Source organism: Hippopotamus amphibius, chromosome 3, assembly GCF_030028045.1.
Source record: "Hippopotamus amphibius kiboko isolate mHipAmp2 chromosome 3, mHipAmp2.hap2, whole genome shotgun sequence".
Taxonomy (NCBI): domain Eukaryota; kingdom Metazoa; phylum Chordata; class Mammalia; order Artiodactyla; family Hippopotamidae; genus Hippopotamus; species Hippopotamus amphibius.
The window spans coordinates 60,127,545-60,143,068 of record NC_080188.1 but is presented as its reverse complement, the minus strand read 5'-3'; the positions used below and the strand labels follow the sequence as shown (position 1 = coordinate 60,143,068).

Genomic DNA, 15,524 nt, shown 5'->3' with positions numbered 1-15,524 from the left:
TATAGGAGCACCTCAATACATAAGGCAAATGCTAACAACTATGAAAGAGGAAATACAAGGCAGAAATAGAGACACAGGTGTAGAGAACAAACACATGGACACCAAGTGGGGAAAGCAGGGAGGGTTGGGGGGGAATGAATTGGGAGATTGGGATAGCAAATTGTACACTCTAAATATATGCTGTTTATTGTCTGTTAACTGTATCTCAATAAAAGTTCTTAAAAAAAAAAAAGAACCTTATATATTAGACTTGCATTAAGAAAAGCCTTTAGGAGAAGAATATATAAATCATCAGTAATGTTGGTAGTTGAAGCTATGGAAGAGGGAACATAACTAACACTTTACAGATTTTTAGATTTCAAGTCCTTTAACAAAACCATTTCACATAACGCTCACAATGACCCTGTAAAGATGGTGATACCACCCCAATTAACAGATGTAGGAAAAAACACCATGAGTTTAAGTAGAATGTCTCCAATTTCCACCTACTATGTAGAAAAGTTAAGATTTTAACTAAGGTCTTTCTGACTCAGAAAAACAAAAACAATAACAAAACCTATAGAAATGAATGAATGATTGTGTTGAGGAAGAGTATTTAAATAAGAAAGTAGACTCAGAGAATACAGAGGAGTATCAGAGTGAATGTAGGGTAACAGGAAGAAAAAGAACAGCCAGTTAACAAATGCTGTCTACTTCAATATATACCTCAGAATAAAGAAGAATGAATATTTATAAAGTAGCTAAGACTGGAAAAAAAGACATTTTATGTAAGCAAACAATACTATTCACCACTTTTGAATAGAGTCGCTGAAAGATAATTAAGAGAATTTAAGATTCAGTTTACAAATATATAAACTCATACATACATTGCAAAAAATGAATGTTTTCTAATATAATTCAATTGGCATATATGAGATGTAATTTTTCTCCTACTAGACAAGAAAAGGCTTTTGGAAGCTAAAAATTAGACTATATTAAGAGTAGTTAAATTGTTTTCACTTTTAGATTGCACTAAAACTGAATTACAATCACTATTTTCTGAATTGGTTAGTATTTCTTTCCTCTATAATGAGAATATTAGTACTATCTTTATGTCATCAAATATATACATTATTCCATTTGAACTTGACATTACTGAATGTAACATTAAGGGATTTTCTAAATGATTTCACAAAGATTATCAGATACTATCATGTTCCAGGAAACTCAGTCTTTAGGAGCTTATCCAGTAGAAAGACCTCAAGAAACAAACAAGTATAATACAGTTAAACTAATAGGGAAAAACAGTAGGTACTTCAAGGTAACTCCTACTGCAGCCAGAAATCCTTGGCAGCACCATATGTCACCTAGTCTCCTACCCAAGACGTTAAAGCAAGCACGGCACTACTTTCACTAGAAAATCATCAGTAGGTTTTCCCTTTTAATTTACTTAATATATAACTAGAAATAATCCTAGTTTATTTGATATTTCAAGTCCATGTATCTTACATTTGCTATTATGAATTTAATTCTCTTTGGCCATTATAAGGAAAAAATCTGTTATTTATTCAATGTAAGATCAAGTTTAAATTTAAATGAAGCTTAATCTGTTTAAATGGAAAAATATGGAAATATTACATAGTGTAAAGTTAAAAATAACTTTCATTCCTTATAAAGTGCAAACCAACTTAAGTCTAAGAAATTTATATTTAAAATTGATCAGGGGACTTCCTAGGTGGTGCAGTGGTTAAGAATCCGCCTGCCAATGCAGGAGACACGGGTTCAATTCCTGCTTCAGGAAGATCCCACATGCCATGAAGCAACTAAGCCTTTCTGCCACAACTATCAAGCCTGCACTTTAGAGCCCCTGAGTCACAACTACTGAGTTTGTGTGCTGCAACTACTGAAGCCCATGTGCCTAGAGCCCGTGCTTCCTAACAAGAAAAGCCATGGCAATGAGTAGCCCATGCACTACAACGAAGAGTAGCCACCACTTACTGCAACTAGACAAAGCCTGTGTGCAGCAACGAAGACCTAACACAACCAATAAATAAATAAATAAATAAATAAATTTTAAAAAACAAAATAAAATAAAATTGATCATATTTTAGACCATTAAAGCCTACAACTATAAAATAAGGAATCCAAGAACAGTACATCCATAATCACAGTGTTAAGGAAATGAAGGGCTTCAGTCTACTTACTCATGTCACTGAGATGAGGTAACAAAATGAAACTTGAATGGCATATAGTTCAAACATGCAAAGTCAGAAGACAGAAGTTATTCATTGAGGCATTATAGGATAAATCGATTTTTTTTAAATGTGCAAAATTTATTGCTGTTCTCACAATATACTAGTATTAATATTCATTATAAATCACAATTTCTGAGTGATCTAATTCTGATCAGTTATGTAATTATCTAATGTTTTACAAAATTCTAAAAAATCAAACGAACGACTTACTGTTTTGAAGGTTCAGAAAATTTTAGTTCTTCTCTTTTCTTCATCTCTATTGTTGGTTCCATAGGAGTGAGAACTACAGCAGCACATGAGACCACAGAGTGGTATGAATCCTCCCGGCAAACTGTTTTATTAGAAATAATAATTGTAAATGTCACAATTATGTCTCGACTATTCTCTCTTTTTATCTTTTTTATTTTCAGTCAAATGAAAGAGATAATTCAACTAAAACATTAATTATCATTAAATTAGCTTTAATTATCATTTTCTATTTTGTCTTTCCACTCACTAGCTGTATGACCTTAGGTACTTTTTCTTCCCTTTCTTTTTAAGCCACACAGTGGAAAAGGTGTTGCCCATATTTTATAATCCTTCATTTAAAAAAAGCATTTCACTGAAGAATAAGAAATGCACAAATTAAACACAGTCGATCTCCACAAATCACTACACAAATATGAGATGTTCATTCAAAGTCTGGCAAGGATTGGTCACTATGCATCTGCTACTCAGTTTAAGCAGAGATATCAAAGTGTATAGTTAAATTGCTTCCTTCTCTCCCAGTGATAAACCCCTGTGACATTTTACAAAAATGGATAACCTAAGGAAAGAATTTGCCAATAGAAATAAAAGTGCAGGCAAAGAAATAAAAACTAATAGTACTGGAAGTGATATTTGAGTTGATTATAAATGAACGATGAATGATCACTGATCTAAATATTCATTTCAAGAACCATGACTGGGACAACATGTAGAAAGAGGCAAATAGTAAAGATGACAGCACACACTAGTGAAAGAGAGGACAAAAATGGAATAGGAGCATGCAGGTCATACGAGAAGTATGGGGCTATAATCTCAAAGAGAAAGAGGCAAAAGAAATGATCCCAATGTTCTTCAATTTTCCCCTAAAAGTATCTGCTGAATTATTAATCTGCCTAGTGTGAGAATCTGAGATAAAATAGATGACCACTAAAAGCAGAGCTGAATTTAAAACAATTTTGCGGCACTCAAGAGGCACAGATTACTGCCCAGTATGTGTCAAAGAGGCAGAGCCCTGGTTTCTTCATCATCTCTCCAATGTCATCAAACAGATTTTTTAAAAGTTTAATTTTCTCTACTTGTTCTTGGCATAAGCTTTGAGTCTAAAACAAACAAATCCATCATAGCTGGGAGAAGAAAACTCTATTGTATTTTAAACTTCTACTGTTTCCTTAAACACTGCTAGTGATGAAACAGATTAAGAATAAAAATTACTGAATCATTTCTCAGGGACAGCATTCACTTATCAATAAATATTTAGTGAACTAACTGGCATGTTCCAAGAAATACGCTTAATGGTAGGATTCTCCTGTGGACAAGAAAGAAATGTCCTCCCTTCCCCCAAGTTTCAATGAAGTTTTAATTTCTTCTAGAGATATTTCTCAAGTATCAGGGCAAAAAAACTTCTGACCAGATGACAACATTTACTTCTAGATCTCTATGAGGGAAAAATAGAGCCAAGTTATTTTTTTTTTTAAGGAAAAGAGAGAATGAGCAGGGAAAATGCTCTAGGTAAACAAGATTTTTTTTTTTTCAAAAATAGGGATCACTATCAAACTCCTAGAGGAAAATGTAGGGAAAACACTTTTTGACATAAATCACAGCAAAATCTTTATTGACCCACCTCCTAAAGTAATGGAAATAAAAACAAAAATAAATAAGTGGGACCTAATGAAACTTATAAGCTTTTGCACAGCAAAGGAAACTATAAACAAGACGAAAAGATAACCCTCAGAATGGGAGAAAATATTTGCAAATGAATCAATGGACAAAGGATTAACCTCCAAAATATATAAACAATTCATCCAGCTCAATATCAAAAAAACAAACAACCCAATCAAAAAATGAGCAGAAGACCTAAACAGGCATGACATACAGATGGCCAAGAGGGACATGAAAAGCTGCTCAACATCACTAATTATTAGAGAAAGGCAAATCAAAACCACAATGAGGTATCACCTCACACCAGTCAGAATGGGCATCATCAGAAAATCTACAAACAGTAAATGCTGGAGAGGGTGTGGAGAAAAAGGAACCCTTTTGTACTGTTGGTGGGAATGTAAATTGATACAGCCACTATGGAGAACAGTATGGAGGTTCCTTAAAAAACTAAAAATGGAATTACCATATGACCCAACAATCCCACTGCTGGGCATATACCCAGAGAACACCATCATTCAAAAAGACACATGCACTCCAATGTTCATTGCAGCACTATTTACAAAAGCCAGGACATGGAAGCAACCTAAATGCCCATCAACAGATGAATGGATAAAGAAGATGTGGTACATACATACAATGGAATATTACTCAGCTCTGAAAAGCAAGGAAACTGGGACATTTTTAGAGACATGGATGGACCTAGAGACTGTCATACGGAGTGAAGTGAGTCAGAAAGAGAAAAACAAATATTGTATATTAACACATATATGTGGACTATAGAAAAATGGTACAAATCAACCTGTTTGCAAGGCAGAAACAGAGACACAGATGTAGAGAACAAACATATGACACCACAGGGGGAAAGCGGAGGGGTGGGGGGGAAGGTTGGGGTGGGATGAATTGCAAGACTGGGATTGCCATATATACATTACTAATAAGAAAAAAATATCAAAGTATACACTTTAAATATATGCAGTTTACTGTATGTCAATTATATCTCAATAAAAGTTATTAAAAAACAAAAATAGGGATCATTTGTTTACTCAAGGTAAAATGAGTATTAACACTTAATTTTCATAATGTGGAGGTTGAAACAATTGACACTGAACTCAGAAGTATTGAAGTTAAAAAAATGAATGACTAAGTCAGTAAGAAAATAAGCCCCTTTAATTTTTACATGATGAAAGTGACAATTAATGTACCTGCCTAAAGATGGACGGTTGGGAGCTCCATGTAAATGACTGAGGTTTTATATTAAGCTGAAATTAAATTACACTCGAGTTTTAATATCTTTAAATTGCATTTATCACAAAATATAAAAATTAGTGTAATAAATGCAAGTTAGGTAAATAAGCAACTTCAAAAGAAGTGAATGGGATAATAAAAGGGTTGTATAGATTTTTCAAAACAAAGAATATGCCCAGGCTGTCCTTTCTGAGGCAGAAAGAAAAAAAGAAATAAAACAAACCTTAGCAATACGTCACTGAGAAGAGAAAGGATTTCTGAGGGTCAAAAGAGTAATGGATATTCATTTGATCACTATGTTCTGATGTAGCAAAAGTTGTTCTTCCAAACCACGGTGCACATTTAAAAAGTAAATCATAACCTTATATCACAGTGGCCATGATGTGAACTACTCTGTATAGTAATTAGGTTATCATAGGAGTTCTTGGGTATTATTATCATATTTTACCATGCCATGAATGCATAGATTACTTTTGAAGAATCATAGGAATATTATTAACTAAAGGGGAAAATACTATATTAGAAGAAATCTTTATGATACAGAGTAAAGGGAAATTTCAAGTTTGAAAAAGATGTCCAATTTAGTGGCTTTTTAACATTTGCTTTTTAAGAAAAGATCATAAACTTTTGTTGCCCTACAACATTTTACAAAAGGTTATGGATGTCAGTGGGAATGGAGAAAGTCTATATATTAAGATGATATTTATTTAATCTCCCTGACAAAAACACCTTACAAATTTCTGTGTAAGCAGAGAGAAATTTAAATATTTCTGATACGAATACTGAATTATTGCTAGACTCTGAAAGGAATTACAGTATAAGATCAATGAAAGTATTGATTGTCATAATTGTCAGCCAACACAAGTCTCTACCTTAACACTTCACTAATAGGCAATGGGTACATTTTTAAACATTTAGAGATACAAGAAGAAAACAATACACAATTTTTATGGAATAATATCGCTCATATTTTTTCACATTTGTAGGATTGAGTAGATACATTTTTACAAAAAGTATTGGAGTAAAATAAGTTAATATGGTTTGCTAATTATGTTGAATTTTATGAAACAAGAAGCCCTTTATATTTGAAAGGTAAACATATAAAAATTACTACAGGAGTTAAAGTTTGGGTTATTCAACAGTGGGTGATTTCATTTTCTTCTTTCTAGTTTTTCATCTTTTCCAAATTTCCTACAGTGATCTTTTCTTACTTTTATAAACAGGAACAATAAAACGTGTTAAAATACAGTCATGAGAACAAGAATAGATGAACAGATGTGTGAAATACTGATATTGGTCTCAAAACAGTATAACGTCTTAAAACTCCTTCAGGAAAACTATTTTTCTAATTTAACCAGATTAAATTTATTCTCATTTTCTGAATACTTCCTCCTTTTTCCTCACTCTCCCCCACAAGATCACTTTTTCAGAAGACATTGTAAGTGACCAGACTAGTTGATCATTCTAAAACTGTTCAAGGAACAATACTTACTTCATAGATTTCCCTCAAATCCATCTATTACCATACTACCAGGGGCTTTTGATTTTTTAATCTATGGGATTGAATCCTAGTGGCACGCTTAGGCACTATCGAAACTGTAGGAACCCTGGCTTGAGGCAAGGATGATTTCTGTACTTTCTAAATCACATCAAGTACAAATGGTTCACCACTCAGATTTAACTCTTATGATTAGAAAAACTGACTTTAGGAGAAAGCAGAGAATAAACAAACAACTTTTGTTTTAATTACTCACATTTTAATTGTACTTATAAAGTTAGCTTTAAAAACATATGAAAACAGTATTAACTTCTAAATTTTAAAAAGGAACAGCAGATAATTATTTCATAATGTAACTTAAAAAGCCTGAGCCAGTGTCAAGGCATTGCACATTCAAGTAGGTTTCCAGCTTCCATGAGTTGAAAAGAATCAATACATTTTTCCACTATTGCTTCCAACCAAAGATGCAAATAATAATTTGAGGCACTAACCTACAAATTTATATGCTAAATTTGCTCTTCTGTGAAAAGAATCGTTGTTGTAAATGTATTGCATGAAGTACAGACAAATCTATCATAGGCTTTTCATACTAGGAATGTCAGAGGAAAGCTGACTGAAAAATCAAAATCCTCATTTCTTTATGGACAGATAGAGCCTTTTTGCCAAGATTGGGGTCATTAATTGGGGCATTCGAGAAGGTCGCACGTAGAACTGCTGGAACTACATCCAGAGGAAGTCCGTTGTCAGCAATCATCATTTACTATGAAAAGAATGATTCAGACACGATAAACTGACAATTGATTATGAGATTATACAAGTAAGGTTTAAAAATCAAGGAAAGTGTTTGAGAGTCACAAGAATTACTTATCCTAAGTTTTTGTTCTAAGCACTACTCTTACTTATTTCTGGGTAGTTAAAGCATAGGAATGCCAAAAATGATCAAACCTACTAGATTCCTAAGTCCAAAATCTATAAACATGGGGCACAGTAGAAATCATTTCTAGGTTTAAGACTGAGTAGTCTGATTTTGCCATGTAACTTTTTATTACACCACAAAGAATATGCTATTACATGAAATGACTCTCTATTACTACAAAATGTTTATTTCACAGTCATAATAAACTGAGATACAAAACCTAAAAACTAAAATTTTAAGTTGCTCTTTCTCTCCAGTTTTATATATCAAAACTATTTCATTTAATTACTGAACTTCTATCTTCATTTGGTCCTTTAATTTATAAAATCAATCTTAAAATACTAAAAAGCAATATATTTTAATAAATGTTTACAAAAATGCCAAAGATTTATTAGGAGAGGCATGTTTCTCTTTCACACAAAATTTAAACATTCAAATTACTGAAGGTGCCTAGAGCACAGTTAACTTATAAGTATCATTTATAAGTATTACACATTTGAAGTCACCACTCCAATTCATCAGAATAGTTTACTATCAATGAGCAAATTGTAAGGTTAAAAGAAAAGAATTTGCTTTTTGACTTGGAAGTGTTCACTTTTGTATTTTTCTTTCCAAATATCCCAGGTCCATGTATTTACCACATAACAATCCTCTAGCAAAGCTTAACTCACGGAAACACTAACATTTGTTTAACAAATGCTTAAAGAACATTATGTGTTAGACTGAGTTTTGTGCCTTAACTGTGCATTTATGCCTACAGTATTGTCTTTACCTCTCAAAAAAATACTATACGTAAATACTTTTATTTTCCCCATGTGTACATTGTTCAAGGTCACACGGCTTGGGAGGAACAAAATCAGAATTCAATCATTTTGCTGCTAGTTCCCAAGACACTGACCAGACTTCTTGTTGGTTCTCATTTAAATAAAATGCATCATGTGTTCTGAAAAACTAGAGAAAATTTAAGAGTTGACCCTTTTCAATCATGTTTCTATTCAATAATATTCTTACACCTGAATTTTTTATCCTAAGAAAATTGTATAATCATTAGGCAATTTGCCTCAGAACGTAATTTTGACTCATCATACTCTAGTTCCAAACTCTGCCCTTCAAAATGACTGACAATAATTGTTTTACTATTGCTCCACTGGAGAATGTGTCAAGTGTCAAGGTGAAACCCATCACTAGATACATTTATCTATGATAAAGAAAGATATATAATTTAGAAAAGTATATTTTTTAAAAATTATTTGTAACTAGTTGCTGTTGATTTTTCTTGCCCAACAATTGTTACAGGGCCTCGAGATACATAAATGAATTTAAATGATAAAAATACATGCTTTTGTGGGATACATATCTTCTAATGGAATAGATTCTCAAATCAAATTGACCTCTCTGAAATTTTTTCTTATTAGTAAAATATGAATAATAATATCTTCTTAAGTTGTTCTGAGGATTAAATGAGTTAATATGTATGAAGTACTGAGAGAAATGGTAAAGAAGTTTTAAAACGCTACTACATATTATTACTTATAGCTAACCAATTTTGATCTTTTTGATACATCAGACTCTAGTTATCCAATCAAACACTAATCTAGATGTGCTGTGAAGATATTTTGTAGATATGATCACAGTCCATTACAGTTGTCTTTAAGTAAGGGAGACTATGGTAGATAATCTGGGTGGGCCTTATTCAGGCAGTTGAAAAGTGTAAACAGTTCAGCCTTCTTGATGAAGATTAAAAATCTGCCCATGTCAAAAATTCCAGCCTGCCCCTCCTGAAGGTGTGCTCGCCAGATTTTGTTCTTTTTCAGCCAGCCCCCACAATCACACAAGCCAGTCTCCTGTTTCTCTGGTTGAGAAATACACAAGTCAACAATGGCATTTTGGTATTACATTTGATTTTTGGTGAACCTGCAAATATTTTCTTTGAATTAACATCCTTAACACAGTGCTTATAGAAGGCTCTTCTGATGAAATATTAATCCAGAATTAAAAGAGAAATTGAAAATAAGCAGATGAAATGCAAATCATTGTATCATGGCTATAAATAAATGCACATTCTGCAAAAGCAGGTACACATATTCATTACATTAGTGGCATTCACTGAGCTATACCATGTCTTGGCATTGTAATAGGTACTGGACTGATAAAGAGAAAAGACAAAGTATTTGCCATAGTGTAACATAGGAAAATAATACCATATAGGAAGTGCTAAAATAGAAGCCACCCAGGTAAAGTAATCAGTAGGGTTGTAATAGTATTACTGCTGCTGTCCTGCTCACTCCTTGTTACTTAGTTCTTACCTATATATAACTTACTTATATATTATGTATATATAATACAAAGAAGCCCTCAATAAATATTTGTCTAGTGAATGAGAGATTAAAGAAAAATGAAGTGAGTCATTAGGGAAAAGAAAAGATGCTAGCCAAGCCCAGAGAAGAGTGCTCAAAAGCAGAAAGATATGAGAAAATGTTATATATCTTGAAAATAAATAATTAAATGTGGCAGGGGCCTAGACAAGATGCAAGAAGCTGAGGAAGAGAGATGTAGATTAATGTGCTACCAATCATTTCGACATGATCAGCTTTCTATTTTCTACAGATAGCCTGGGCAATATCTAAGAACAAGAACAAGATAGGGTGAGACCACCGACAAATGCTACTGAAATAAATGAAGTGAGAAACAGTGAGGACTTTCAGTCACTGGAAACAGCAGTGCAGTGAAAAGGAGGGAAGAAAGTAAGGCTGCAGAGTATTCAGAAATGTTAACATTTCTATTTCAAACACATAATCACAGTTTATATTTACCTGCTCCTTTATTAAAATGAAACACAATTCTCAGTATACTACAAAAAAGAAAATATAGTGAAAGTATGGGTGGATGAGAAAAAAATAATTGGCAAAAGCCAGAGGAAATGACTATAAAGTTAATTTAGAGGTAACTCACATAATAATGAAAATTTTTAAAATATATTGTACAACCATATTGTGTAAGGATAATATCACCTTGGGATATTTTTAAAGATGTGAAAGAATTGTATAGAAATTGTTAATATCCTGAAATAAAAACTGATTAGAGAAAAAGTGTATCTAGGAATAGACATGAAAATAACTATATCCTGGAAACTTTGGACAAAACTGTAAAATGTAAAAAGCAACATTAAATTTAGTCAGGCTTATCTCACATTACCCAAATTCTGGTACTACTGTTGTTGTGTACAATAGTAACCATTCATCTTGTGACACATGTTTGGACAGTTATCAGGTTTATTGTAAAATTTTCTTCCTTGAAATTTCATGTTTTTAACCAATATAATTTCAATTTATTTCTTGCCTCAGCTTTTGAATAGTTATTTTCACAAATCTTTACATCATGCAAATATTTTTTGGAATAAAACGGAAACCTTACAAGTGATAGAGAAAAATAGAACAATGTAAAATTGCAAACTCAGTATGTAAGGTTACCTATTTTATTATTAGAAATCAAGCACTAATATGTTTGGGGCAGAAAAAAATGCATCCTTGACACATCAAATGCAAGCTGAAATAGTCAATGACTTTCTTGAATGTTGATCATGGAACAAGCATTTATACACTCCTCCTAACTCCCTCTTCTCTCCTGACTGCAGAGTAAGATACGTAGAGTAAAATTTTATTTTAATAAACAGAAAAATATGATCTCATGGATGTTATAAGCTAATAGTGTCCCACCCCCCAAATTTCTATATGGAAGTCCTAATCCTCAGTACCTCAAAATGTAACTGTATATGGTGAGAGGATCTTTAAAGATGTAATTAAGTTAAAATGACATCATCAGGACAGGCCCTAATCCAAAGAGATTACGTGTACACAGAGGGAAGATCAAGTATAGACAAATAGAGAAGATGACCTTCTACAAGCCAAGGAGAGAGGCTTCAGGAAAAAAATCAAACCAATGGACACCTCAAACCCAAACTTCTAGCCTCTAGAACTGTGAGAAAATAAATTTCTGTTAAGCCACCCCGTCTGCGGTGCTTGGTTATGGCAGCACTACTAAACTAATACAATGGTCATTTTAGGAAAGGACTAAAGAATTACTTGTACTAATATTAATAATTAAATAAACCATAAATAAATAAAAGAAGCTTCAGTCCAAACTCTCACCTGATGACTGAATCTATATTGCTCCTACTACTATCCTCTTCCATTTCAAATTCTCGGACATGTCCAATCAGGCCATTGAGCTCATGCTTCAATCATTTTAATTGTTAGAAGTTTACTACTTTGTCATTCTGTCTGCCTTCTTCCAAATGTGATCTGGATTGTTAGTTTTTTAAAAAATATATTGTACAGAGTTTGTGTGTGTGAACAAATATGCAAATATATTACATATATAAATATTTTATATAATACACATATTACATATATATACATTTTATACACATATACTATAGAGAGTGTACTGGAAAGAATAAAGTCACAAACAAATATTACTGCTTTCTGATAACTTAGGTATTAAAAGGTTTATCAGCATTCTTTCATCTGTACAGCCACCGTTTAGAGTATAAGCTCCTAGATTAGGTATTCTCCAGGCTTCCATAGAAGGCTTTGTACAGGAACAACAGTAGCGCTAGAGGTCTGTGAAGTCTGTCATCAGTGGCACAGATTCCACATGTAATACTACAATGACATCATTATCTGTGGCCTACTGATCCTGAGTAATTCAAGAAGAAAGTATGTTGGTCATTAAACTTTTCACGTGCAACTTTGCAGGACTGTGAATACACATTATGACAGAATGTCTTTTCTAAACATGGCCACATCAATATATATCCCATCCTGCTAGTTTTTGACATTCCGCTTGAGTGGTGGGGTTTCAGTTTCTCCCCACTGAACCTATGTGACCTTTGTGACTGATCTGACTAAAAGAATGTGGTGGAAGTGATGCCCTGTGACTTTCAAGGCTAGGTCATAGAAGGCACTGTGCCGTCTATCAGGCTCTCTCTTGGGACACTGGTGGCTGGGACCCAGGTGCCATGTTGTAAGGAATCTAAGTCCACGTGGATGTTCTGACCCACAGTTGACAGGCATCACAGATCACTGAATGTGAGTGAAAGGGCATTTATTTTAGCTGAGGTCTTGAACATCATAGAGCAGAGGAAAATTCGCCCTGCTGCACCCTGTCTGAATTCCTGACCCCCAAAAATCATGAAATATGAATGATGTCTGCTGTTTTAAGCCATTAAGCTTTAGGAAAATTTGTTACACAGCAATAAACAATACATTCATAAAGAGCATTTATATAACTAATGACAAATAGATTTTGATGCCCCTGGACAGGTTTTCATTAAAAGTGTTACCTCAGTGATACAGAAAAAATTCTTGACGTAAGTTCACAAAAAAAACTGTCCACATGCTAGTGTGTTTAAAATTTATAAATGAAAATTACAAGGGACTAACTGATAGTTAAAATTCTCATACAGCACTTGTCTATGACAATACTATGGAAACAAAAAATATTAACAGCAATATATATGTCTACATATATATTCAATTCACCCAGAGGAAAAAGAAAGTCTGGTAAATGTGCTGAATTTCCCAGTTATGTCTCTCATTTCAAACTTCAAAAGAGCCTTGGAGCTATCCTTGGAGCAATTTTGCTGTAGCAAGTATAGACAAATAAGTAGCTGCTCTACCAGTCAAAACAATTCTTTGTGAATTTTCCAAGCATAAGATGAAATCATAGTTGGTATCCATTCTGGGAAAATGTGAATGACAAGGCATATATCATTTAAATAATGCTTAACTTAAAATTTCTGAAATCTGATATCCTAGGCTCTAGAACACAGAAACAAAAAAAAATTTAGGGGAGGGGTGGAAAAGGTGCTTGATTTAGTAGGATATAAAAGCATCTGAAAAGTATTCCACACAGGCAACAGTTAATTTCCTCAGGGGAAGGACAAACCAAAACGCATTTTACTAGCATTCTTTCTAGATAAGTATGTCAACAACACACATTGTTAAGAAACACATTCTATAGGGATTTGTCAAAGAAGCAAGAATAAAGCTACTAATAAATTAAATTATAATCTTTTAAAGGAAATGTTTTAAAACTTATGGAAAAGTAAATATTCTACTTAATTATATATGAATAAAACTATGTTGAATATAATTTTCCTATAGGTGTTGCCATTTATTACACAAAAATATATCTAATCGTCATGTGTGTCAGCACTTACAATCACTTCATATTTCTTCTCCTATCAGCCCAAAGTTGTTTTGCCTTGGGTACTTTGTCAGTCAGGTATTTATTTCCATGTTTCTAATACTGATGATTATTGCACACAACACAATATGAATCAAGGCAACAATGCAAGTTTTAATTTTTAATCAGCATGGAATTTACAATCTAATACAAATTAAAATAGTTATTGAAGAACTAGTACTTTATATATTTATCCCATGTACTTTAATAGAATAAACAAGATAATTCATTAAAAAAATACTTAAGTCCATATTTAGGCCAGCCATATTCTAGGTTCTGAAGATAAAATAATGAGCAAAACAGAAAAAAAATAAATCCCAAGCCCTTCAGGGAATTGTTGCTATTTGATTTCAACATCATCAGAAAGGCAGTGGTCGGATTACTCAGGTTATAATAAGAAAAAGTATGCTAGGTAATTTTTCTTTCCTTTTTCATTTTTTTTCCAGAAAGATCTCAGTAAATTTTCTCTCACATCTTCCAGACTCTAATTTTTGAACTAGACTAAATATCATCAACAAATGAGTAGTTATTGAATAAATAAAAGTTTTTATAACAGCTCAATCTATTTTTTCCATGTATATCTCCTTTTACGGCAAACGTAACACAGTCAATGTTATCAGATGACAAATAAATCTCCCTCTCTCCTCCTCCCCCTTCCCCTTTTTGCCCCATCTCCTCCTCTTCCTCCTCCTCTCCTTGGCCCCCCTCCCTTTCCCTTCTCTGCTCCCCTTTGGCAATACGGGTTTGGCTGACCAGAATAAAAGAAAAAGCATCACACGAATTATTAATCTTTGTTGAAGAAATTACATTAGACATATGAAGAATCTCTCCCAGGTAATGAGACATAATTGATTATTCTTTAGTTCTGCAGTACTGACGGTTATTTAATGGGTTTCACTTTCCAAAAGTATGAGGGGTAATATAATCTGCATAATGTTCATCCTCACTTTTAAGAAATTATATATTCAATTATCGCCTAAAAAAACCCCCACTCTTCAGAATTTTACATATGAATTACAAACCACAAAAAAAATGTGTAAGGTATATAGTTTCAATAGATGATTTAAATAACACAAAGAAGTTAAATATATTTCAGCTAATGGTTTTAGGCTGCTTACCCCTTACTATCATTAGAACAGATTTTGAATTGCCAAAAAAAAAAAAAAAATCTTCCTTTTGCCTTCTATTCTGCTTCATATGAAGTAATTACCTAATATTTAGAAATCTGTTCATTCTTTACCTAAATTTCCATTTAGATGAGAAAGTGACATTATCAACTAATTTGAGTATGATTTGGTTAGATGAAAAGGAGGTAGATAGCCCAACTTAAGTAAAAATATAGAAGCCAGAATAAGGATGGCCTTCGAGGAAATCAGCATAGCTTCAATCTATGGTTGAGCTGGTGAAAATCAGGAAGTATAACTGCATAGGTCAAAATAATCAATACATTGGGGCCACATTATGCTGAGCCACAAAT

General features: G+C 33.0%; 1 protein-coding gene across 2 annotated transcripts in view; it reads right to left on the bottom strand.

Moving 5' to 3' along the window:
• Window positions 1-15,524, bottom strand: part of CCSER1 (coiled-coil serine rich protein 1) — a 1,304,443-nt gene that overhangs the window by 1,018,008 nt on the left and 270,911 nt on the right. For both annotated transcript variants that reach the window (XM_057726476.1, XM_057726475.1), the window contains exon 5: window positions 2,445-2,565. In XM_057726476.1, coding sequence (XP_057582459.1) covers window positions 2,445-2,565 — 121 coding nt within the window. The remainder of the gene's footprint in view (window positions 1-2,444; window positions 2,566-15,524) is intronic.